We start from the raw sequence: 24,282 nt of genomic DNA, 5'->3' as shown, positions 1-24,282 counted from the left end.
AGCGTTGATGTCCATCCAGAGTGCTGCTTATGTCTCACGGTGGCCAGGCCATGAACACAATGGAACAACCTATTCACTATATAGTGCACTACTTCCCATAGGGCTCTGGTCAAATACAGTGCACTATATAGGGAATAGGGGTGCCATTTGGGACGCATTCTAAACCGGCAACACGGCGGCGGTGTCTCATGACTCCAGTGTGTGGGCCGAGATGCTACGCTACAGATCCTGCTGGGAAAGAATAGCTGGGCAGTTAGAAACAAACCTATTGTTTGGTAGGGGAGGGAGAGGGAGGGAGGGGGTCTGACCTGTTGGACAACATTGTTGGGGCCGAGAGAGAGAGAGAGAGCGCAGAGCTTCTGATCTGTGGAGCAGTGAGCGAAGCAGCCTGGCTGTGGACAAATGGCTCCTTGTTAATTATTAGCCTGGTGACTGGCTGAGCTGAGCTGCCTAATACATTCCAGGGCCCAGACCAACCACTGTGGCCCAGCACGGAGCAGATTGGACCACTACACTGGACTGGAAACAGTCCACACTGCTCTGCTCTCTGTAACAGCCCTGTCTAACTCCCTCTGTAACAGCCCTGTCTTAACTCCCTCTGTAACAGCCCTGTCTAACTCCCTCTGTAACAGCCCTGTCTTAACTCCCTCTGTAACAGCCCTGTCTAACTCCCTCTGTAACAGCCCTGTCTAACTCCCTCTGTAACAGCCCTGTCTAACTCCCTCTGTAACAGCCCTGTCTAACTCCCTCTGTAACAGCCCTGTCTAACTCCCTCTGTAACAGCCCTGTCTAACTCCCCTCTGTAACAGCCCTGTCTAACTCCCTCTGTAACAGCCCTGTCTAACTCCCTCTGTAACAGCCCTGTCTAACTCCCTCTGTAACAGCCCTGTCTAACTCCCTCTGTAACAGCCCTGTCTTAACTCCCTCTGTAACAGCCCTGTCTAACTCCCTCTGTAACAGCCCTGTCTTAACTCCCTCTGTAACAGCCCTGTCTAACTCCCTCTGTAACAGCCCTGTCTTAACTCCCTCTGTAACAAACCTGTCTAACTCTTCTCTGTAACAGCCCTGTCTAACTCCCTCTGTAACAGCCCTGTCTAACTCCCTCTGTAACAGCCCTGTCTAACTCCCTCTGTAACAGCCCTGTCTTAACTCCCTCTGTAACAGCCCTGTCTTAACTCCTATCGATCTATCAATGTAATATTATGTAGCCTATCTATTTATCAATTAAATAGTTTAGCTACATTAAATATAAACTAGGATTTCAGAAGCATTTTTGAGAGATCGTTAATAGTTAATCATTGTTAATTTTCCCTTTCAACAGGTCCAATATTTCTTCCAGATTTTGGATGGATGAAGTCTTTTTTTACACCACAAATACTAATATGCACATTCCATTTCTATGAGTATGTAAATAAAATACATTTGACTGCAGGATACATTTCTCAATTTATTTGTCTTTAGGTCTTACCTTGATTCAATAAAATGTGTTTGGATGTTCAACATTTAATCACTTTTACACCAACAAAACATCCTATTACATGGGGTACTGCATTGCTTCTGATATTCTAACCTTTGACCAGCGACTTTGGCATTGGATTCATACATTAGACCTTTTCCTGTATTTATTTTTTTACAACTTGCATAAATATAAAATTCTTCCACCATGAAAATGGCTAAAACATTCATTAGAAAGTTACACCACATGTGACGTCTCCAGCAAAAAAAATCAAAATAGTTTGTTTTAAAAGCACTGAGTTGCTGTCAGTGTTTCCATGAAGGAGGAAGGCAGCTAGTCTCCCCTGCCTGCCGCTGGACACAGAGCACAGCTAGCTCTAGACTACAGAGAGAGGAGGACGAGAAGCATCAAACAGAAATGTCATTAAACCCTCTGTCCCATATTAAAGGTGATTGAAATGTAGAAGAAATATTCTCACAATCAACTGAAAAATACATGAAGGGAAAGCATTCCAGGGTGTGCAGCCATTTACTGACATTCCTAGAGAGAGATCACTCACACAGACCTAGAGAGAGATCAGACCTAGAGAGAGAGATCACTCACACACGGACCTAGAGAGAGAGATCACTCACACACGGACCTAGAGAGAGATCAGACCTAGAGAGAGAGATCACTCACACACGGACCTAGAGAGAGATCAGACCTAGAGAGAGAGATCACTCACACACGGACCTAGAGAGAGATCAGACCTAGAGAGAGAGATCACTCACACACGGACCTAGAGAGAGATCAGACCTAGAGAGAGAGATCACTCACACACGGACCTAGAGAGAGATCAGACCTAGAGAGCGAGATCACTCACACACAGACCTAGAGAGAGATCAGACCTAGAGAGAGAGATCACTCACACACAGACCTAGAGAGAGATCAGACCTAGAGAGCGATCACTCACACAGACCTAGAGAGAGATCAGACCTAGAGAGAGAGATCACTCACACACGGACCTAGAGAGAGATCAGACCTAGAGAGCGATCACTCAGTCCTAGAGAGAGATCAGTCACACACACAGACCTAGAGAGAGATCAGACCTAGAGAGAGATCAGAGCATACCATGCCAGTATTTTCAGTTAGTAAGAGTACATTAACACGCTCACATTAACACAAAAAACACACAACACAGAAACACAACACTTAAATACGCACACCTTGGACCACTAAAGCTTACTGACATAAGACAACGGAAATTACAAACATGGCTTGGAAAGGACCGCTATGCCGCTACTGCACTGGACATTCCAAAAATATCTAGAAAACCACATTAGGCAGAATACTTAGGGGACACACTGAAACACCGCTCGCTACATCTCAGTAGTGGAATTGCTATTTACAGTAATAGATGAACATGTCCCCATGGCTCAAGGACTATTCTCATTTACAGTAGAATAAATATTTTGCTATTGCTACTCTTCCTGTAATGTACATTCTAACCCTAGACATGATGCAGAAAAGCCAGTGTAATGTACATTCTAACCCTAGACATGATGCAGAAAAGCCAGTGTAATGTACATTCTAACCCTAGACATGATGCAGAAAAGCCAGTGTAATGTACATTTTAACCCTAGACATGATGCAGAAAAGCCAGTTTAAAGCACACAGATTAAGTGTAGGTCCCGTATATTATGAAAGTTTGTTCCAAGACTAGTCGTGTTTCAATTGAACTCTTTTTTTTCTTTCTTCTTCTTCTCCTTTATTTCTCCAAATCAACTTGTTTTGAAATAGGGGGGGCAGAGAAAAGTGCTATTTTTTCATAGCTGAGGTCATAAATTGGTGATAGTGAACTTAACGTCAAAGCGTCCTTGGTAGCGATCTTTCTCGCTGTAGTCGATGTTGGCTCCGTATACTTTGCACTCGAGACGCAGCTCCTGGTTGAAGGTGAGGTTGGTGAACTGGATGGCCACCAGGGGCTGCAGGTACTGGGGGTGCAGCAGCTTGCCGTAGTAGGGGTAGTACTGGAGGGGGAACCCCATGCCCATGCCATAGTACTTGATCTCACCAATCATGCTAGCGTCCTCCTCTCTCTGTAGAGAGAATGACAGGATGACATCACAGTTAGTAGGCTGCCATAACAGAACAGTGTTGGATCTTTTTCCTAAGGTCAAAACGTCCATCTATAAACCACACACAGAGACCAAGTACAGCATTTATCCCCTGACAGCTTGCTTGTGAGATACAGTGAGGGCGAAAAAAGTATTTGATCCCCTGCTGATTTTGTACGTTTGCCCACTGACAAAGACATGATCAGTCTATAATTTTAATGGTAGGTTTATTTTGAACAGTGAGAGACAGAATAACAACAAAAAAATCCAGAAAAACGCATGTCAAAAATTGTATAAATTGATTTGCATTTTAATGAGGGAAATAAGTATTTAACCCCCTCTGCAAAACATGACTTAGTACTTGGTGGCAAAACCCTTGTTGGCAATCACAGAGGTCAGACGTTTCTTGTAGTTGGCCACCAGGTTTGCACACATCTCAGGAGGGATTTTGTTCCACTCCTCTTTGCAGATCTTCTCCAAGTCATTAAGGTTTTGAGGCTGACGTTTGGCAACTCAAACCTTCAGCTCCCTCCACAGACTTTCTGGAGACTGGCTAGGCCACTCCAGGACCTTAATGTGCTTCTTCTTGAGCCACTCCTTTGTTGCCTTGGCCGTGTGTTTTGGGTCATTGTCATGCTGGAATACCCATCCACGACCCATTTTCAATGCCCTGGCTGAGGGAAGGAGGTTCTCACCCAAGATTTGACGGTACATGGCCCCGTCCATCGTCCCTTTGATGCAGTGAAGTTGTCCTGTCCCCTTAGCAGAAAACACCCCCAAAGCATAATGTTTCCACCTCCATGTTTGACGGAGGGGATGGTGTTCTTGTGGTCATAGGCAGCATTCCTCCTCCTCCAAACACGGCGAGTTGAGTTGATGCCAAAGAGCTCAATTTTGGTCTCATCTGACCACAACACTTTCACCCAGTTCTCCTCTGAATCATTCAGATGTTCATTGGCAAACTTCAGATGGGCATGTATATGTGCTTTCTTGAGCAGGGGGACCTTGCGGGCGCTGCAGGATTTCAGTTCTTCACAGCGTAGTGTGTTACCAATTGTTTTCTTGGTGACTATGGTCCCAGCTGCCTTGAGATCATTGACAAGATCCTCCCGTGTAGTTCTGGGCTGATTCCTCACCGTTCTCATGATCATTGCAACTCCACGAGGTGAGATCTTGCATGGAGCCCCAGACCGAGGGAGATTGACAGTTCTTTTGTGTTTCTTCCATTTGCGAATAATCGCACCAACTGTTGTCACCTTCTCACCAAGCTGCTTGGCGATAGTCTTGTAGCCCATTCCAGCCTTGTGTAGGTCTACAATCTTGTCCCTGACATCCCTGGAGAGCTCTTTGGTCTTGGCCATGGTGGAGAGTTTGGAATCTGATTGATTGATTGCTTCTGTGGACAGGTGTCTTTTATACAGGTAACAAACTGAGATTAGGAGCACTCCCTTTAAGAGTGTGCTCCTAATCTCAGCTCGTTACCTGTATAAAAGACATCTGGGAGCCAGAACTCTTTCTGATTGAGAGGGGGTCAAATACTTATTTCCCTCATAAAAATGCAAATCAATTTATAACATTTTGGCATGTGTTTTTCTGGATTTTTTTGTTGTTATTCTGTCTCTCACTGTTCAAATAAACTTACCATAAAAATTATAGACTGATCATTTCTTTGTCAGTGGGCAAACATACAAAATCAGCAGGGGACCAAATACTTTTTTCCCTCACTGTAACTACAGGTTCATGTTATGGTTGCATCAGAAATGGCACCCTATTCCCTACATAGTGCACTACTTTAGACCAGAACCCTATTGACCCTGGTCAAAAGTAGTGCACTATATAGGGAATAGGGTGCAATTTTTGGATGCAGTCTATATGTTCGCGATATGCTTCCCAGTGCCATGTGAGGCGTACCTTGTTCTGACAGTGGATGGGGATTACGTTGGGCTGGACTCTGATCTGGCCGGCTTCAGGGACGGAGGCATTGTTGGTTGGAGGCTGAAACAAAACCCAGACCAATATGCATTATCACCTTAACCTGACCCAGGCAGACCAATAAGCATTATCCCCTTAACCTAACCCAGACAGACCAATAAGCATTATCACCTTAACCTAATCCAGACAGACCAATACGCATTATCACCTTAACCTAACCCAGACAGACCAATAAGCATTATCACCTTAACCTAACCGACAGACCAAAACGCATTATCACCTTAACCTAACCCAGACAGACCAATAAGCATTATCACCTTAACCTAACCCAGACAGACCAATATGCATTATCACCTTAACCTAACCCAGACAGACCAATAAGCATTATCACCTTAACCTAACCGACAGACCAAAACGCATTATCACCTTAACCTAACCCAGACAGACCAATAAGCATTATCACCTTAACCTAATCCAGACAGACCAATACGCATTATCACCTTGTTGTCATTATCACTTTTTCATCCTGAAACTGTTTCTGTAAAGTGTCCCTCAGTGGTAACATCTATCACCACACAGACAGAACTAGAGGAAGTAGAATCATGGAGAAACTGGTCCTTCACTTTAATATATTCACACTAGCTCTCAGGTCTGGGGGGTCTTGAATAAAGGCTATGTTTCAGGTCTGGAGAGTCTTGAATATAGGCTATGTTTCGGGTCTGGAGAGTCTTGAATATAGGCTATGTTTCAGGTCTGGAGAGTCTTGAATATAGGCTATGTTTCAGGTCTGGAGAGTCTTGAATATAGGCTATGTTTCAGGTCTGGAGAGTCTTGAATATAGGCTATGTTTCAGGTCTGGGGGGTCTTGAATATAGGCTATGTTTCAGGTCTGGAGAGTCTTGAATATAGGCTATGTTTCAGGTCTGGAGAGTCTTGAATATAGGCTATGTTTCAGGTCTGGAGAGTCTTGAATATAGGCTATGTTTCAGGTCTGGAGAGTCTTGAATATAGGCTATGTTTCAGGTCTGGAGAGTCTTGAATATAGGCTATGTTTCAGGTCTGGGGGGTCTTGAATATAGGCTATGTTTCAGGTCTGGAGAGTCTTGAATATAGGCTATGTTTCAGGTCTGGAGAGTCTTGAATATAGGCTATGTTTCAGGTCTGGAGAGTCTTGAATATAGGCTATGTTTCAGGTCTGGAGAGTCTTGAATATAGGCTATGTTTCAGGTCTGGGGGGTCTTGAATATAGGCTATGTTTCAGGTCTGGAGAGTCTTGAATATAGGCTATGTTTCAGGTCTGGAGGGTCTTGAATATAGGCTATGTTTCAGGTCTGGAGAGTCTTGAATATAGGCTATGTTTCAGGTCTGGGGGGTCTTGAATATAGGCTATGTTTCAGGTCTGGGGGGTCTTGAATATAGGCTATGTTTCAGGTCTGGAGAGTCTTGAATATAGGCTATGTTTCAGGTCTGGAGCGTCTTGAATATAGGTTATGTTTCAGGTCTGGAGAGTCTTGAATATAGGCTATGTTTCAGGTCTGGAGAGTCTTGAATATAGGCTACGTTTCAAGTTGAGAGAGTCTTGAATATAGGCTATGTTTCAGGTCTGGAGAGTCTTGAATATAGGCTATGTTTCAGGTTTGGAGGATCTTGAATATAGGCTATGTTTCAGGTTTGGAGGATCTTGAATATAGGCTATGTTTCAGGTCTGGAGGGTCTGTGTTCTGACACATAAGATACCATAAGATCACAGGATGGTTTAGTTTCAGTTCAGTATACATGGCAGCTAAAAGCTGAATTGCGTGTAGCACAGGGAGTTTAACAAACCTAAAATAAAATAAATATTTTGAGTTTAGTTAATCAATGCTATAAACTGGTTTAGCGTGGGGCAGGTGTGCGTACCCTTGGTCTGAAGTTGACGATCCTGTTGAGCTTGGCGATCAGGCAGGGTTTCCCGTCCTTGAAGCCGAAGGTTTCATCCTGACCATCCAGACCAGAGCAGGGTCCCAGCCAGGTCCGGTGGAACCTGCAGGCCTTCCTCACTCCAACGTCGCTCTCCAGCTCGCCACGGTTCAGGTACGTAGCAGGTAATTCTACAAGCACAGAGAGACACCTATTAAATCAGTCACCTGAGCAGACAATATACAGGACACCGGACACAGCATAGCTAAACCCCAACAGGGTACCTTACTCCGCCTGTAGTCTCCCGAGTGGCGCAGTGGTCTAAGGCACTGCATCGCAGTGCTAGCTCTGCCACTAGACTTCCTGGTTCAAATCCAGGCTCTGTCGCGACCGAGGGACCCATGGGGTGGCGCACAATTGGTCCAGGGTAGGGTGGAATGGCTGGCAGGGATGTAGCTCAGTTGGTAGAGCATGGCGTTTGCAACGCCAGGGTTGTGGGTTCGATTCCCACGGGGGGCCAGTATGAAAAAATAAAATAATGTATGCACTCACTAACTGTAAGTCGCTCTGGATAAGAGTGTCTACGTAAAATGTAGTGTAATGTTAATGTTGGGCAGTGACGTATGAGGTCAGAGTTGAGCACGGTGGCTGGCAGGCGGAAGCCTAGGAATGTTTAAGCCAGCATGTGTGTTCTGTAAAAGCCTTTCGTTCTTTTATATTAAACAGTCAGTAGTCTGCGTCTTCATAAAGTAACCTACACGACAACACCAGTTTCAGTTGGTTTTAAAATAACCCCACGTCGATGTACCAGAAGTTAAACAATAATGTTTAACATTTTAGTCATTTAGCAGACACTCTTATCCAGAGCGACTTACATGAGCAATTAGGGTTAAGTGCCTTGCTCAAGGGCACAGCGACAGATTTTCCACCTAGTCGGCTCGGGGATTAGAACCTGCAACCTTTCGGTTACTGGCACAACACTGTTAACCACTAGGCTACCTGCCGCCTCAACAATTAACCTTTTACAATATTAAACACCCAACATAAATTCAATCAATCACCCAATTATAAAATCAGACATTATATTGCGTGGCATATTGACATTCCCAAGCCATACATACCCATTCACTACTATTCCAGATCTGCATCCCAAATGGCACCCTATTCCCTATTTAGTGCCCTAGTCCTAAGTAGTGCACTATAAAGGGAATAGGGTGGTATTTGGGACACAGTGCAGGTACTGATAGTGTCTACTAGTCTATACATTTTAGTCATTTAGCAGACGCTCTTATCCAGAGCGACTTACAGTTAGTGAATACATAATTTTTTTTATACTGGCCCCCCGTGGGAAGTGAACCCACAACCCTGGCGTTGCAAATGCCATATCAACTGAGCTACAACCCTGCCGGCCATTCCCTCCCCTACCCTGGACAAATTGAGCGCCACCCATGAGTCTCCCGGTCGCGACAGAGCCTGGATTCGAACCAGGATGTACTAGTGTCTACTAGTTTCTACTAGTCTATACTAGTGTATACTAGTTTCTACTAGTCTGTACTAGTCTATACTAGTGTCTACTAGTTTCTACTAGTCTGTACTAGTCTGTACTAGTGTCTACTAGTTTCTACTAGTCTGTACTTGCCTCCACAGTTTTCGTACTTCATCTGGTCACTCTGCTTCTCCTCATTGTACATCTCCAGGAACTCCTTGATGCTCTTGGTGTACTTCAGATACGTCTCCACATTGTTGATATCGTAAGAGATCTCAAACTTTTCAGAGCGTGGGGTGTGTGACAGACCTGTAGGAAGACAGCACACTGGGTTAGTATGGATGACAGAGAGGGTATTAAATAGGGTCATAGAGGAAGTACTGCCGGGTCGAGAGGGTTTTAAATAGGGTCATAGAGGAAGTACTGCCAGGTCGAGAGGGTTTTAAATAGGGTCATAGAGGAAGTACTGCCGGGTCGAGAGGGTATTAAATAGGGTCATAGAGGAAGTACTGCCGGGTCGAGAGGGTTTTAAATAGGGTCATAGAGGAAGTACTGCCGGGTCGAGAGGGTATTAAATAGGGTCATAGAGGAAGTACTGCCGGGTCGAGAGGGTATTAAATAGGGTCATAGAGGAAGTACTGCCAGGTCGAGAGGGTTTTAAATAGGGTCATAGAGGAAGTACTGCCGGGTCGAGAGGGTATTAAATAGGGTCATAGAGGAAGTACTGCCGGGTCGAGAGGGTATTAAATAGGGTCATAGAGGAAGTACTGCCGGGTCGAGAGGGTTTTAAATAGGGTCATAGAGGAAGTACTGCCGGGTCGAGAGGGTATTAAATAGGGTTATAGAGGAAGTACTGCCGGGTCGAGAGGGTTTTAAATAGGGTCATAGAGGAAGTACTGCCAGGTGGAGACGGTATTAAATAGAGTCATTGAGGAAGTACTGCCAGGTTGAGAGGGTTTTAAATAGGGTTATAGAGGAAGTACTGCCGGGTCGAGAGGGTATTAAATAGGGTCATAGAGGAAGTACTGCCAGGTCGAGAGGGTTTTAAATAGGGTTATAGAGGAAGTACTGCCAGGTCGAGAGGGTATTAAATAGGGTCATAGAGGAAGTACTGCCAGGTTGAGAGGGTTTTAAATAGGGTCATAGAGGAAGTACTGCCAGGTGGAGAGGGTTTTAAATAGGGTTATAGAGGAAGTACTGCCAGGTGGAGACGGTATTAAATAGGGTCATAGAGGAAGTACTGCCGGGTCGAGAGGGTTTTAAATAGGGTCATAGAGGAAGTACTGCCGGGTCGAGAGGGTATTAAATAGGGTCATAGAGGAAGTACTGCCAGGTGGAGACGGTATTAAATAGGGTTATAGAGGAAGTACTGCCAGGTGGAGACGGTATTAAATAGGGTTATAGAGGAAGTACTGCCAGGTGGAGACTGTATTAAATAGGGTTATAGAGGAAGTACTGTCAGGTCGAAAGGGTATTAAATAGGGTCATAGAGGAAGTACTGCCAGGTTGAGAGGGTTTTAAATAGGGTTATAGAGGAAGTACTGCCAGGTCGAGAGGGTTTTAAATAGGAAGTACTGCCAGGTTGAGAGGGTTTTAATTAGGGTTATAGAGGAAGTACTGCCAGGTTGAGAGGGTTTTAAATAGGGTTATAGAGGAAGTACTGCCAGGTCGAGAGGGTATTAAATAGGGTCATAGAGGAAGTACTGCCAGGTTGAGAGGGTTTTAAATAGGGTCATAGAGGAAGTACTGCCAGGTGGAGAGGGTTTTAAATAGGGTTATAGAGGAAGTACTGCCAGGTGGAGACGGTATTAAATAGGGTCATAGAGGAAGTACTGCCGGGTCGAGAGGGTTTTAAATAGGGTCATAGAGGAAGTACTGCCAGGTGGAGACGGTATTAAATAGAGTCATTGAGGAAGTACTGCCGGGTCGAGAGGGTTTTAAATAGGGTCATAGAGGAAGTACTGCCAGGTGGAGACGGTATTAAATAGAGTCATTGAGGAAGTACTGCCAGGTTGAGAGGGTTTTAAATAGGGTTATAGAGGAAGTACTGCCGGGTCGAGAGGGTATTAAATAGGGTCATAGAGGAAGTACTGCCAGGTCGAGAGGGTTTTAAATAGGGTTATAGAGGAAGTACTGCCAGGTCGAGAGGGTATTAAATAGGGTCATAGAGGAAGTACTGCCAGGTTGAGAGGGTTTTAAATAGGGTCATAGAGGAAGTACTGCCAGGTGGAGAGGGTTTTAAATAGGGTTATAGAGGAAGTACTGCCAGGTGGAGACGGTATTAAATAGGGTCATAGAGGAAGTACTGCCGGGTCGAGAGGGTTTTAAATAGGGTCATAGAGGAAGTACTGCCGGGTCGAGAGGGTATTAAATAGGGTCATAGAGGAAGTACTGCCAGGTGGAGACGGTATTAAATAGGGTTATAGAGGAAGTACTGCCAGGTGGAGACGGTATTAAATAGGGTTATAGAGGAAGTACTGCCAGGTGGAGACTGTATTAAATAGGGTTATAGAGGAAGTACTGTCAGGTCGAAAGGGTATTAAATAGGGTCATAGAGGAAGTACTGCCAGGTTGAGAGGGTTTTAAATAGGGTTATAGAGGAAGTACTGCCAGGTCGAGAGGGTTTTAAATAGGAAGTACTGCCAGGTTGAGAGGGTTTTAATTAGGGTTATAGAGGAAGTACTGCCAGGTTGAGAGGGTTTTAAATAGGGTTATAGAGGAAGTACTGCCAGGTCGAGAGGGTATTAAATAGGGTCATAGAGGAAGTACTGCCAGGTTGAGAGGGTTTTAAATAGGGTCATAGAGGAAGTACTGCCAGGTGGAGAGGGTTTTAAATAGGGTTATAGAGGAAGTACTGCCAGGTGGAGACGGTATTAAATAGGGTCATAGAGGAAGTACTGCCGGGTCGAGAGGGTTTTAAATAGGGTCATAGAGGAAGTACTGCCGGGTCGAGAGGGTATTAAATAGGGTCATAGAGGAAGTACTGCCGGGTCGAGAGGGTATTAAATAGGGTCATAGAGGAAGTACTGCCAGGTGGAGAGGGTTTTAAATAGGGTTATAGAGGAAGTACTGCCAGGTGGAGACGGTATTAAATAGGGTTATAGAGGAAGTACTGCCAGGTCGAAAGGGTATTAAATAGGGTCATAGAGGAAGTACTGCCAGGTTGAGAGGGTTTTAAATAGGGTTATAGAGGAAGTACTGCCAGGTCGAGAGTGTTTTAAATAGGAAGTACTGCCAGGTTGAGAGGGTTGTAATTAGGGTTATACAGGAAGTACTGCCAGGTTGAGAGGGTTTTAAATAGGGTTATAGAGGAATTACTGCCAGGTCGAGAGGGTTTTAAATAGGAAGTACTGCCAGGTTGAGAGGGTTTTAAATAGGGTTGTAGAGGAAGTACTGCCAGGTCGAGAGGGTTTTAAATAGGAAGTACTGCCAGGTTGAGAGGGTTTTAAATAGGGTTATAGAGGAAGTACTGCCAGGTGGAGACGGTATTAAATAGGGTCATAGAGGAAGTACTGCCAGGTTGAGACGGTATTAAATAGGGTCATACACTCCACTATGTATTTATTTTGACAGTGAAGCTAAAACCTTTAATTTGGCTCTTACGCCAGCATTTTGGATTTGAGATCACATTTTTAAAAATCTGAAACGACAGCACAAAATGTCACCTTTTATTTTAGGGTATTTTCATACATATCTGTTTTACCGTTTAGAAATAAAAGCACTTTATGTCACCGTTTTTTTTATTTTTATATAGCGAATGTGCCCTCTCTGGTATAGGCACATGCGCTGTAGCCAACCGCTGGCAGATACGGTGTGGGGTTAGGGTTAGCCTACTGCGCTGTAGCCAACCGCTGGCAGATACGGTGTGGGGTTAGGGTTAGCCTACTGCGCTGTAGCCAACCGCTGGCAGATACGGTGTGGGGTTAGGGTTAGCCTACTGCGCTGTAGCCAACCGCTGGCAGATACGGTGTGGGGTTAGGGTTAGCCTACTGCGCTGTAGCCAACCGCTGGCAGATACGGTGTGGGGTTAGGGTTAGCCTACTGCGCTGTAGCCAACCGCTGGCAGATACGGTGCGGGGTTAGGGTTAGCCTACTGCGCTGTAGCCAACCGCTGGCAGATACGGTGTGGGGTTAGGGTTAGCCTACTGCGCTGTAGCCAACCGCTGGCAGATACGGTGCGGGGTTAGGGTCAGCCTACTGCGCTGTAGCCAACCGCTGGCAGATACGGTGCGGGTACAGCCTACATGATGAGATTATTATGGACAAAAGAGAGATTATTTTTATTTGTCAAACGGCAGCCAAGCATCGAACATCATGTCACCAGAATAAGACCCTCGATATTTATTGAAAATGAGCATCAAGCTCATCACCGTGCACTTTCGCCACCCTGTGAAGTTCTTCATAACTTATTTAATATGTAGCCTAATAAACTGATGCTTTCCTGAGTCCTAGTGGGAGGGGCCACATGTCATTGCGTGACTCCAAGTATATTTCGGATATGATGGTTATTATATTGAAATTTGCGCATAAAAGCGTTTCCACCGGCATTTCAAGCAAAATAAATTTTACCGACACAGAAATATCCCACCTTGTCTAGCATATTTGTTTTGTCGACATTTGGAAGATAGAAAAAACATTTTGACATTTTATATCCGACATGTACTTTACTCGCATACAAAGATTGGATGGAAACCTGGTTACAGATATCATGCCACCAAAACATGCTCTCACCATTACCAATAACAGGGGAGGGGGGGGTATGATATTTATGCCTCTGTAACATTCTCACTCATCATTATTCACGATTCATTTATGATTATCTGTAACCATGGTAGCATCCACATGAATGTAGAAGTGTTCAGAAACATATTCTATTCTTATTTACAATTTTAAAAAATGACTCCAAAATGACACTAAACATTATTTTAACATTAATTTCTATTGGCCACAAAATGATCTGAAACACAACCAAAACAAACTGCACATGCATTCAACAACTTTGTAATCAAATCAGATCAAATTGTTATTTGTGACATGCGCAGAATACAACTGGTTAGACTTTAGTGTGAAATGCGCAGAATACAACTGGTTAGACTTCACTGTGAAATGCGCAGAATACAACTGGTTAGACTTTCCTGTGAAATGCGCAGAATACAACTGGTTAGACTTTCCTGTGAAATGCGCAGAATATAACTGGTTAGACTTTCCTGTGAAATGCTTTGCTTACGAGCCCTTCCCAACGACGCAGAGTAAAAATAGTAACAAAACAGGAATAAATTAAAATAAACAAGAATGGAGCTATATACAGGGAGTACCAGTACCAGATCAATGTGGAGCTATATACAGGGAGTACCAGTACCAGATCAATGTGGAGCTATATACAGGGAGTACCAGTACCAGATCAATGTGGAGCTATATACAGGGAGTACCAGTACCAGATCAATGTGGAGCTATATACAGGGAGTACCAGTACCAGATCAATGTGGAGCTATATACAGGGAGTACCAATACCAGATCAATGTGGAGCTATATACAGGAGTACCAGTACCAGATCAATGTGGAGCTATATACAGGGAGTACCAGTACCAGATCAATGTGGAGCTATATACAGGAAGTACCAGTACCAGATCAATGTGGAGCTATATACAGGGAGTACCAGATCAATGTGGAGCTATATACAGGGAGTACCAGTACCAGATCAATGTGGAGCTATATACAGGAAGTACCAGATCAATGTGGAGCTATATACAGGAAGTACCAGATCAATGTGGAGCTATATACAGGGAGTATCAGTACCAGATCAATGTGGAGCTATATACAGGGAGTACCAGTACCAGATCAATGTGGAGCTATATACAGGAAGTACCAGTACCAGATCAATGTGGAGCTATATACAGGAAGTACCAGATCAATGTGGAGCTCTATACAGGAAGTACCAGTACCAGATCAATGTGGAGCTATATACAGGAAGTACCAGTACCAGATCAATGTGGAGCTATATACAGGGAGTACCAGTACCAGATCAATGTGGAGCTATATACAGGGAGTACCAGTACCAGATCAATGTGGAGCTATATACAGGAAGTACCAGTACCAGATCAATGTGGAGCTATATACAGGGAGTACCAGTACCAGATGAATGTGGAGCTATATACAGGAAGTACCAGTACCAGATCAATGTGGAGCTATATACAGGGAGTACCAGTACCAGATCAATGTGGAGCTATATACAGGGAGTACCAGTACCAGATCAATGTGGAGCTATATACAGGGAGTACCAGTACCAGATCAATGTGGAGCTATATACAGGAAGTACCAGTACCAGATCAATGTGGAGCTATATACAGGGAGTACCAGTACCAGATCAATGTGGAGGTATATACAGGGAGTACCAGTACCAGATCAATGTGGAGCTATATACAGGAAGTACCAGTACCAGATCAATGTGGAGCTATATACAGGGAGTACCAATACCAGATCAATGTGCAGAGTTATGAGGTATTTGAGGTAGATATGTACACAATTAATGCTTCTCTTGTGCTTGATAAAGCCATTGCCTGCCAGGAATATAGGACCAATATTTAACTTTGGACTATATGTTATACACTATAAGTGGTAAGGGGATACCTAGTCAGTTACCCAACCCCTCCGAATCAGAGAGGTGCGGGGGGCTGCTTTAATCCACGTCATCGGCGTCCGGTGAGCAGTTGTTGTTAACTACCTTGCTCAAGGGCAGAACAGCAGATTTTTCTACCTTGCCAGCTCTGGGATTCAAACCTGCGACCTTTCGGTTATTGGTGCAATGGCCTTAACCTGGGGGGACCAGATACATAAAGTGCTTTCATTTCTAAATGATGAAACAGATTCATATGAAAATAAAAAGGTGGCATCCTGCAGTGTCGCTTCATATAAAACATTTGATCTCAAATCCAAAATGCTGGAGTATAGAGCCAAATTAAACGTTTTAGCTTCACAGTCCAACTAAATGAATGGGGGGGGGGGGTATAATCTGGAAAATGAAAGTGGGTTCCTTTTATTTTTTTCAACATATATAATATATATAAAATATATCTACCAACACCCAAAAAATATCTGTATATATACCAACATAGGCATATATAATCCTGAATTAAGTGACTTTCTTTGACACTAAATAAAAAAAAAATAAAAAAAAAAAAAGATGTTTTGCTATAAATGATGGTTACCCATTAATGCATTTTTGTTAGGGTTAGGGTTCATAAAATGATAATAGCGCTCTTCAGCTGGGTTCTGGGTAAACCGTGGCAGTAACTTTCCACAGACATACAGCCCTGGTGCACACACAGGGTCCCAGCTAGGTGTGGCAAGTTTCAAGTTTTAAAGTCACGTGCGCAAGTACAGTGAAATGCCTTTCTTGCAAACCCAAACCCAACAATGCAGTAATCAATGTCAATGTAGCACTAAAAATAACTTACGGTAGAACAAAAACACAGCCAGAGAGAGAGAGAGAGAGAGAGAGAGAGAGAGACAGACAGACAGACAGAGAGAGAGAGAGAGAGAGAGAGAGAGAGAGCAGAGAGAGAGAGACAGAGAGAGAGAGAGAGACAGAGAGAGAGAGGGGAGGAGGAGACGAGAGAGGAAACGCCACGCTCTTTCTTCAACATCCAAATATGAATCCTCATCCAGTGTCTATTGCATAAGATCTCAATGAAAACCAACCGTTCACGTCTTAAAGCTTAATGCTACTCAAAATATTTTTCCTAGCACATGTTATGGGGAGTCAAATGTTCAATATAGCTGTTTTACTTCCAGCCCCGGCTCGTGAAAGTCTCCCTGCCCCTCCCCCCACCCGTCAGCCTCACGTGCTCTTCAGTCACAATGGAAACTTTTAGCCTCAGAATGAGAGGTGGGACTTTCTCCTTCCTTTATCTGGCCACCAATGGAAACTCACTTCAGCTCATGACACTCCACAACTAAATGGCCAACAGGGCAAACAGGCCCATGTGATGGTGCCAGTCTTTAAAATGGCTGCTAAAAATACCACCTGGGCAACAGTGTGTGCTGTGCAAATGGGCCTTGGCTCAGGAGGCAGGGCTGAGAGAGAGAGAGAGAGAAAGCGAGAGAGAGAGAGATATTAAAAATGTACTCCCAGTCATATTAAGGAAGCAACAGCAGCTGTAACTTATAATACAACAGGCTGCACTGTTGCGTCTCTTTAAACGTGCCTTCAAAAGATTACAGAAAGGGTTTCTCCAAACACGCTTACAGGGTTGATTCTCTGACTCCACCTTATGAAATAAAATAAAACACCACTGCCATTTCCAGGCTCATATGAGCCGCCCTGCACACGATGTTAAAATTAATTCCCAAAGATGTATTCATGAACAGACAGGCAGTTGAGTCCCAGTAAAAATAGTGAAGTGCTGTGTTTCCCAGAGCTGAAGCCTGCGGAGGGAAGCTGACAGACAGGCAGGCAGGGAGGAGGAAGAGTGGAGGAGGAAGAGGGGAGGAGGAAGAGTGAAGGACAAAATGTCTGAAGCTGTCGGAGGTCAGAGGGACCTTCAGTGGGGAGGAGGAGGCGTTCAAGAGCAGGTTTTGACAGAAACCTTGGAAATAAACAGTCAACCACATAAAGCGGCCCAGTAGCCACAATGCTTCACCGACCGAGCCAAAATAACAACATGATAGAAGCCCTTAACTGAAGCCCAAAGCATTATGGTTGATCCTGATAAAAGCCTATTCAAATATGCTCTTAATGATATGAGGTTATCTAGGCCTTCAAGATGATTATTATTAACTTTAGCTACTTGCTAGGCATATATGTTTCAATCATTGTTCTAGTTCCATTTATGTACACTAGTAGAAATGTTCTCTGTAAAACCCATTTACTACACAGCTATAATCCTTTAATTACAATTGGTTTAAATCTGTTCCACTGAGCTAACTCAATATAGCAAACAGTGTTATGACTTGAAGATTGAAAGACTTCCTCCAGCGATTATTTTTTACATGTACTGTTGAAAAGTGATATCCCATGTATAAATACATGAAAGTACACATACTAAAGGGTAAAAAAATAAATAAATGTTTTCAGCTAAATAGTGTTTTTAGACAACTGCAAACTTCAAGGAGTTGGTCCGATGGGAATCCGTGATGTCATCGGCCTCCCCCCCGATTGAGGAACAATAGAGAATAAAAGAGGACATCTGGAGACTGGAGACCCACTTTTATTTAATTCCTCAATCACTGCCACCTCATACCTTGACACTTTAGTAGCTTCTGATGGAATTCCCACTTAACAAAATGACAAAAGGATATTGCCTAAAGCAGTATAAAGCAGCCTAAAGCAGTATAAAGCAGCGTAACGCAGTATAGAGCAGTATAAAGTAACTTAAAGCAGTATAAAGCAGTATAATGTAACATAAAGCAGCATAAGGCAGTATAAAGCAGTATAGAGCAACATAAAGCATTATAACGCAGTATAACGTAACGTAAAGCAGCGTAAAGCAGCGTAAAGCAGTATAAGGGGAGTGGAGCAGTCTTTACCTGGTGGGGCGACTCTGTCCTGGTAGGTGGGTTTATAGTTACTAAGGGTTAGCAGCAGGGCCTGGATGGTCCCAATGAAAATCCCAGCCAAGCATCCATAGAAGATCAGGTAGAACAACAAGATTTTAACTGGGGAGAGAAAGAGAGAAGGGTTTCATTACAAATGGACATATGCTTTATATTAGTAGTAGATGGTGTACTGATATGCATATAGTTTATTAGCAGATCTCTATGACTGGGTGAAGTGGACCTTGAGGTGACTGACAATAATACTCCAGCGTTCCCCATCATCATCATATAGATTCATCCTACCAGGGCTAGCTAGCTATAATTCAAATAACCAACAAAATACAGAAAAGGAAGTTTGATGTTATGTCCTTTAACCATAGATTTTGCATTATTATAGGGTTAGAGGGATATCTGTTAAATCTAATTCAGTGTGTCCTCCTTTGCCTCCCAGCTCAGTAACTAATGGACATGTCTAACAAAATCACTTTCCAAATGGCTAAAAAACAAACCAAACGTCTGCTTATCTAAACAAAATTTATGCTGTCATTACAAATGCTTATGATCCAATACGAGAAATAATTCAATTATTTATTTATTTAATTGCAAAAAAACAGTCTAAATCCCTGTAAGATGAGACATAAGAGCGTTAATCTTCCTGGAACTAAACCTCTCTACGGTTTTACTTTCTCTGAACTGACTGTCACCTTTAGTGCACCCTCCACCGTGTATTTAATCCTTCCTCTGCTGTTAATGCCAGGGCAGAAACAGAACCTGTTGAAGCACATTCATTAGACTACCCTACCCTACTAGAATACCCTACCCTACTAGAATACCCTACCCTACCCTACTAGAATACACTACCCTACCCTACTAGAATACCCTACTAGAATACACTACCCTACTATATAATAATATGCCATTTAGCAGACACTTTTATCCAAAGCAACTTACAGTCATGTGTGCATATATTTCTACGTATGGGTGGTCCCGGGGATTGAACCCACTACCCTTGCGTTACAAGCGCCATGCTCTACCAATTGAGCTACAGAGGACCACAAGATGTGAGTTCCCATACCAGGAGTTGAACCCGGGCCACCTGGGTGAAAACCAGGTATCCTAACCACTAGACCATATGGGAAGCTAGTGTAACATACTACCCTACCAGAACACACTACACTACTAGACCATTTACATTTTATTTACATGTTAGTCATTTAGCAGACACTCTTACCCAGAGTGACTTACATGAGCAATTAGGGTTAACTTCCTTGCTCAAGGGCACATTGACAGATTTTTCACCTAGTCAGCTCAGAGATTCGAACCAGAAACCTTTCGGTTACTGCCCAAACCATCTTAACCGCTAGGCGACGTGCCGCACCAGACTTGACTACCCTACTAAAGCACACTTCCCCACACATATACTACTAAAGCATACTTCACTACTTGTCTTTTCTTCTACACTTCTCTACTCTAACTCTAAACTCTACCTCTACACTTCTCTACTCTACTCTAAAGCTACACTTCTCTACTCTAACTCTCCACTTCTCTCCTCTAACTCTACACTTCTCCTCTAAATTTACATTTTAGTCATTTAGCAGACGCTCTTATCCAGAGCGACTTACAGTTAGTGAATACATATTTTTTTTATACTGGCCCCCCGTGGGAAACAAACCCACAACCCTGGCGTTGCAAACGCCATGCTCTATCAACTGAGCTACATCCCTGCCGGCCATTCCCTCCCTTACCCTGGACGACGCTGGGCCAATTGTGCGCCGCCCCATGGGTCTCCCGGTCGCGGCCGGCTACGACAGAGCCTGGATTTGAACCAGGATCTCTAATGGCACAGTTAGCACTGCGATGCAGCGCCTTAGACCACTGCGCCACTCAGGAGTTAACTCTAACTACACTTCTCTACTCTAACTATACATACAGGCAACAACACTTCCAGTCTAGCAGGATGGATCAGTCGGGGTCATTGTCGACGGTCACCAGTCCCTTTCCTCTGTCAGCCTCATTTAGCCCACAAACATCCCCAAACTCACACCTCCCCTCCCCCACCACCACCACCACCACCACAGCCTGCAGGCAGAGACAGGCGTGGCTAAACAAGCAGGCAGGCAGAGACAGGTGTGGGCCATGTGGCTAGGCGGACAGACAAGCAGAGAAAGGTGTGGCCAGAGAAGTTACTTTCTCTCCCTGCTTGTGAAGGTGACCCCCTGGCCTATAGTAAATCAACCCTTCTGCCATTAACCTTGGGTCAAAACAACCGGTGTTGGGTAGTAGTGAACTACATGTAGTTCAACTAGTAATTCAACTACATTTTGCAGTCGTTTGGTGTTAGTTGAACTAAATTCAAAATCTAGGTCATGTTTTCAGTAGTTAATAACTGTTTAGCCATGTAGAGGTGTAGATAACTACTGAAACTACTTGTGCTAAAATAAAATAAAAATATGGGAGAAATCAAATCAAATGTTATTCGTCACATGCGCTGAATACAACAGGTGTAGACCTTACCGTGAAATGCAAATTACAAGCCCTTAACCAACAATGCAGTTTTAAGAAAAATAAGTGTTAAGTAAAAAATAGATGAGTAAAAAATAAAAAATAATTAAAGAGCAGCAGTAAAATAACAGTAGCGAGGCTATATACAGGGGGTACCGGTACAGAGTTGTAATAATCGCCAAACGGTAGCCTATGTGAACTCGAGGAATTGAATTAGCTAAGCAACAAATTGTTAGCAGTAGCTGCCTGCTAAAAGAAAAACGGTTTCTACCGGGCCGTAGAGACGGAGGATGTGAGTCGTGAGCTTCCTCTTCCTATGTAGAGATAAAACCAAATGTTGATAACTACCAACCGCAACAGGTCTCCGGCTCCAATGCCGAGCGAAAAGCAAACGGTGTAACCTCGATGCCACTGCGTTACGACGTTACAAGCTCCCGGGAGAGAAGATAAATCGCTTATTGGTAAATCAATGCTCATAGTTGGCTACATTTACATTAGATTCTCTCGGTTCAAAACAATGAGAGCAGTTTCAGGCTAAAAGGACTGATCACCTTGACTAACCTTGAACTGGGATGCCTATGAAACATTTAGTATTGGGATTAAACAGCTCATTACCGAGATTATGGATGTTCCTCTGTCATTTGGCACATTATTTTGTTCAGAGAAAGAAAGCAATTCATATTTATCAACTTTATAAATTTGATCCAATCTAGGCTAACTATGTGACACCAGAAACAAGTATGCCATTTTGGCAAGACAAGCCCATGTTAGTTGCAATCCAACACTCCGGAATCCCACCATAGAATGTCAATTAGCTAGCTATGTCCTTCAAAATGACCTCTTTGGCAAATGACACAGAGAGAGCCTCTTGCTTTCACTAATGTATACATGATCGATCCGGTTTAGTCTAATAACGAATAGGGACATAATTAACGTTCACTGGCCCGAAAACTTTGAAAATATGAAAACGCCCTTTAGACGGTCCGGATTTTCGTTACGTTTATTGTAATATTATCCCATCGATAGGTTAGTAAGGTTATTTTACAGATGAGTTGTTTATAGTCTATTTCACAGTTAATGAATTGAATGTGTTTTTCGTGTGCTTTTCCGTTGAAAGTGAAAGTCACGACACATGCTACAAGTCAAATCTAACTGGTGCTGTATTTCGCCGATCAGGAAATGGGGAACGAGTCTGGAGCCCTCCGTGCCTTGACAATATTCAGAGGGATACACGGACTTCTGGAAACAACAGGCTCTTACCATTCTTATCCTCGAGTTAATATCCCCCCAAAAGTAGCTTATTACGGATTTATGTACTTACACCAACTGCCACCCGTGCGTCCTAGAAATTCCTTCCTCTCCGAATTCCACAGAAAGCTCTTCCATCCTCCGTCTCCATCTTTATTTGCCGACATATTTTTTGCTTTTTAATTTCCCTTTTCAATTAATGTGCTCTAATGGGCTTAGGTACCAGATTCCCAAACTGTCCCCTGTACAGAATAGTAAAGGACAGCGTCGTACCCGGCTCTCCCTATTGTACCCCACACAATTGATCTCTCACCGTAACCGACTCCGCCCGCAAACTCTTGTAATAAGTTACCTACAAAGAGAAGGCGGGGAGGGCTAACTCTGGCAAATCACAAACAGTCATCCTTTTGCGTAAGAATCGTATGCAGGGGGGGCGACCGCTATGCCCACTGCCCCATGAAAATACGGTAGGCAGGCGGTTCAAAACGAAATCGTGAGTACACAAATGGTAGAATTCTAAAACTACAATACAATTCTGATTCTATGTCGATGTCAAAAGCACCGCAGCATTCTATGATCATTCTTGGAGTTCTATTTTGGCATCACGTGTTAAAAGTGCTTTTATTTCAGGAGTTAACTTTGTACTTTGGTACTTTTTTCTTGGGTTAATTCTCAACAAAGCTGTTCATAAAGATATGGCAGCCCCTACCCTTATTATTGAACAGGTCACGACATATGAGAGAAAGATTCAAAACGGTAAGGTCTTATATAATAAGGTAATAACTTATTTATTTAGCTAAATTAAGTAACTGTGGCATAGCTTTGTGGAAAAACTCTGGGCTCTATGCAGTGTCTCCTGGTCAGGAAATTCTCTGGGCACCCCATGGAGTGTCTCCTGGTCAGAGCACTGGTCAGGAATGGCTTTAGAAATCCTGGGAAATGGGCTGACATAGTGCTTTCAGAAAGTATTCATACCCCTCGACTTATTCAAAATGTTGTTGTGTTACAGCCTTAATTCAAAATGGATTAAATATTTGTTTAAAAAAAAATATCACCCATCTATCTATACACAATACTCAAAAATAACAAAGTGAAAACATGTGTTTAGAAATGTTAGCAAATGTATTGAAAATGAAATACAGTATTCACACCCCTCAGTCAATACATGTTAGAATCACCTTTGGCAGCGATTATAGCTGTGAGTCTTTCTAGGTACAACTGGATTGAACAATATTTGCCCATTATTTAAAGAATTCTCCAAGCTCTGTTAAGTTGGTTGTTCATTGCTATTCAGCCCTTTTCAAGTCTTGCCAAATATTTTCAAGCCGATTTAAGTCAAAACTGTAACTACTCCCCTCACAAACAGTCAATGTCGCCTTGGTAACCAACTCCAGTGTATATTTGGCCTTGTGTTTTAGATTATTGTCCTGCTGAAAGGTGAATTTGTCTCCCAGTGTGTGCGTGGTGATCTTAGGCTTGGCCATGGAAACCCATTTCATTAAGCTCCAGAGGCAGTTTGGAACTCGGTAGGGAGTGTTGCAACCGAGGACAGATGATTTCTACGCGCTACGTGCTTCAGCAGTCGGCGGTCCCGTTCTGTGAGCATGTGTGGCCTACCACTTCGCGGCTGAGCCGTTGTTGCTCCTAGACGTTTCCACTTCACAATAACAGCACTTACAGTTACAGCTACTTACAGCCGCTCTAGCAGGGCAGAAATTTGACGAACGGACTTGTTGGCATCCTATGACGGGTGCCACGTTGAAAGTCACTGAGCTCTTCAGTAAGGCCATTCAATCAATCAAATGTATTTATATATAAAGCCCCTTTTTACATCAGCAGATGTCACAAAGTGCTACACATTCTACTACCAATGTCTGTCTATGGAAATTCCATGGCTGTGTGCTCAATTTTATCCACCTGTCAGCAGCGGGTGTGGCTGAAATAGCCGAATCCAGTAATTTGAAGGGGTGTCCACATACTTTTGTATATACAGTGGGGGAAAAAAGTATTTAGTCAGCCACCAATTGTGCAAGTTCTCCCACTTAAAAAGATGAGAGAGGCCTGTAATTTTCATCATAGGTACACGTCAACTATGACAGACAAAATGAGAAAAAATAATCGAGAAAATC

The 24,282-nt window shown here is 43.4% G+C and overlaps 2 protein-coding genes and 1 non-coding gene across 4 annotated transcripts in view; 1 reads left to right on the top strand and 2 right to left on the bottom strand.

Annotated features, from left to right (window-relative positions):
* LOC121534180 (nucleoside diphosphate kinase 7-like) overlaps positions 1-1,909 on the top strand; it is a 65,383-nt gene extending 63,474 nt beyond the window's left edge. For both annotated transcript variants that reach the window (XM_041840720.2, XM_041840721.2), the window contains exon 5: positions 1,322-1,909. In XM_041840720.2, coding sequence (XP_041696654.2) covers positions 1,322-1,403 — 82 coding nt within the window. In that variant the 3' untranslated portion in view covers positions 1,404-1,909. The remainder of the gene's footprint in view (positions 1-1,321) is intronic.
* LOC121534179 (sodium/potassium-transporting ATPase subunit beta-233) lies at positions 1,435-22,514 on the bottom strand. The gene is made up of 6 exons (XM_041840719.2): positions 22,227-22,514; positions 18,395-18,523; positions 9,023-9,178; positions 7,384-7,574; positions 5,464-5,547; positions 1,435-3,534 (listed from the first exon to the last, which is right to left on the bottom strand). Exons 1-6 carry the CDS (start codon positions 22,318-22,320, stop codon positions 3,274-3,276), a joined length of 915 nt encoding a protein of 304 aa, XP_041696653.2. The 5' UTR covers positions 22,321-22,514; the 3' UTR covers positions 1,435-3,273.
* Positions 19,470-19,541, bottom strand: trnae-uuc. Its single transcript has one exon. It is a non-coding gene; the product is annotated as a tRNA-Glu (tRNA).
* Positions 22,515-24,282: the final 1,768 nt, after the last annotated feature.

The sequence above is a fragment of the Coregonus clupeaformis genome, unplaced genomic scaffold, assembly GCF_020615455.1.
Source record: "Coregonus clupeaformis isolate EN_2021a unplaced genomic scaffold, ASM2061545v1 scaf0008, whole genome shotgun sequence".
Lineage (NCBI taxonomy): Eukaryota > Metazoa > Chordata > Actinopteri > Salmoniformes > Salmonidae > Coregonus > Coregonus clupeaformis.
Note: the sequence above shows the minus strand (reverse complement) of the source record. Positions and strands in the feature narration are given on the sequence as shown.

Bases quoted from the DNA above. Each gene is read 5' to 3' on its own strand.
- LOC121534179 (XM_041840719.2), bottom strand. From the start codon at position 22,320: ATGTCGGCAAATAAAGATGGAGACGGAGGATGGAAGAGCTTTCTGTGG. The intron at 9,179-18,394 runs GTAAAGACTGCT...GTCTTCCTACAG, and splicing joins GGACAGAGTCGCCCCACCAG to GTCTGTCACACACCCCACGC. The intron at 5,548-7,383 runs GTACGCACACCT...GTTTTGTTTCAG, and splicing joins TCGTCAACTTCAGACCAAGG to CCTCCAACCAACAATGCCTC.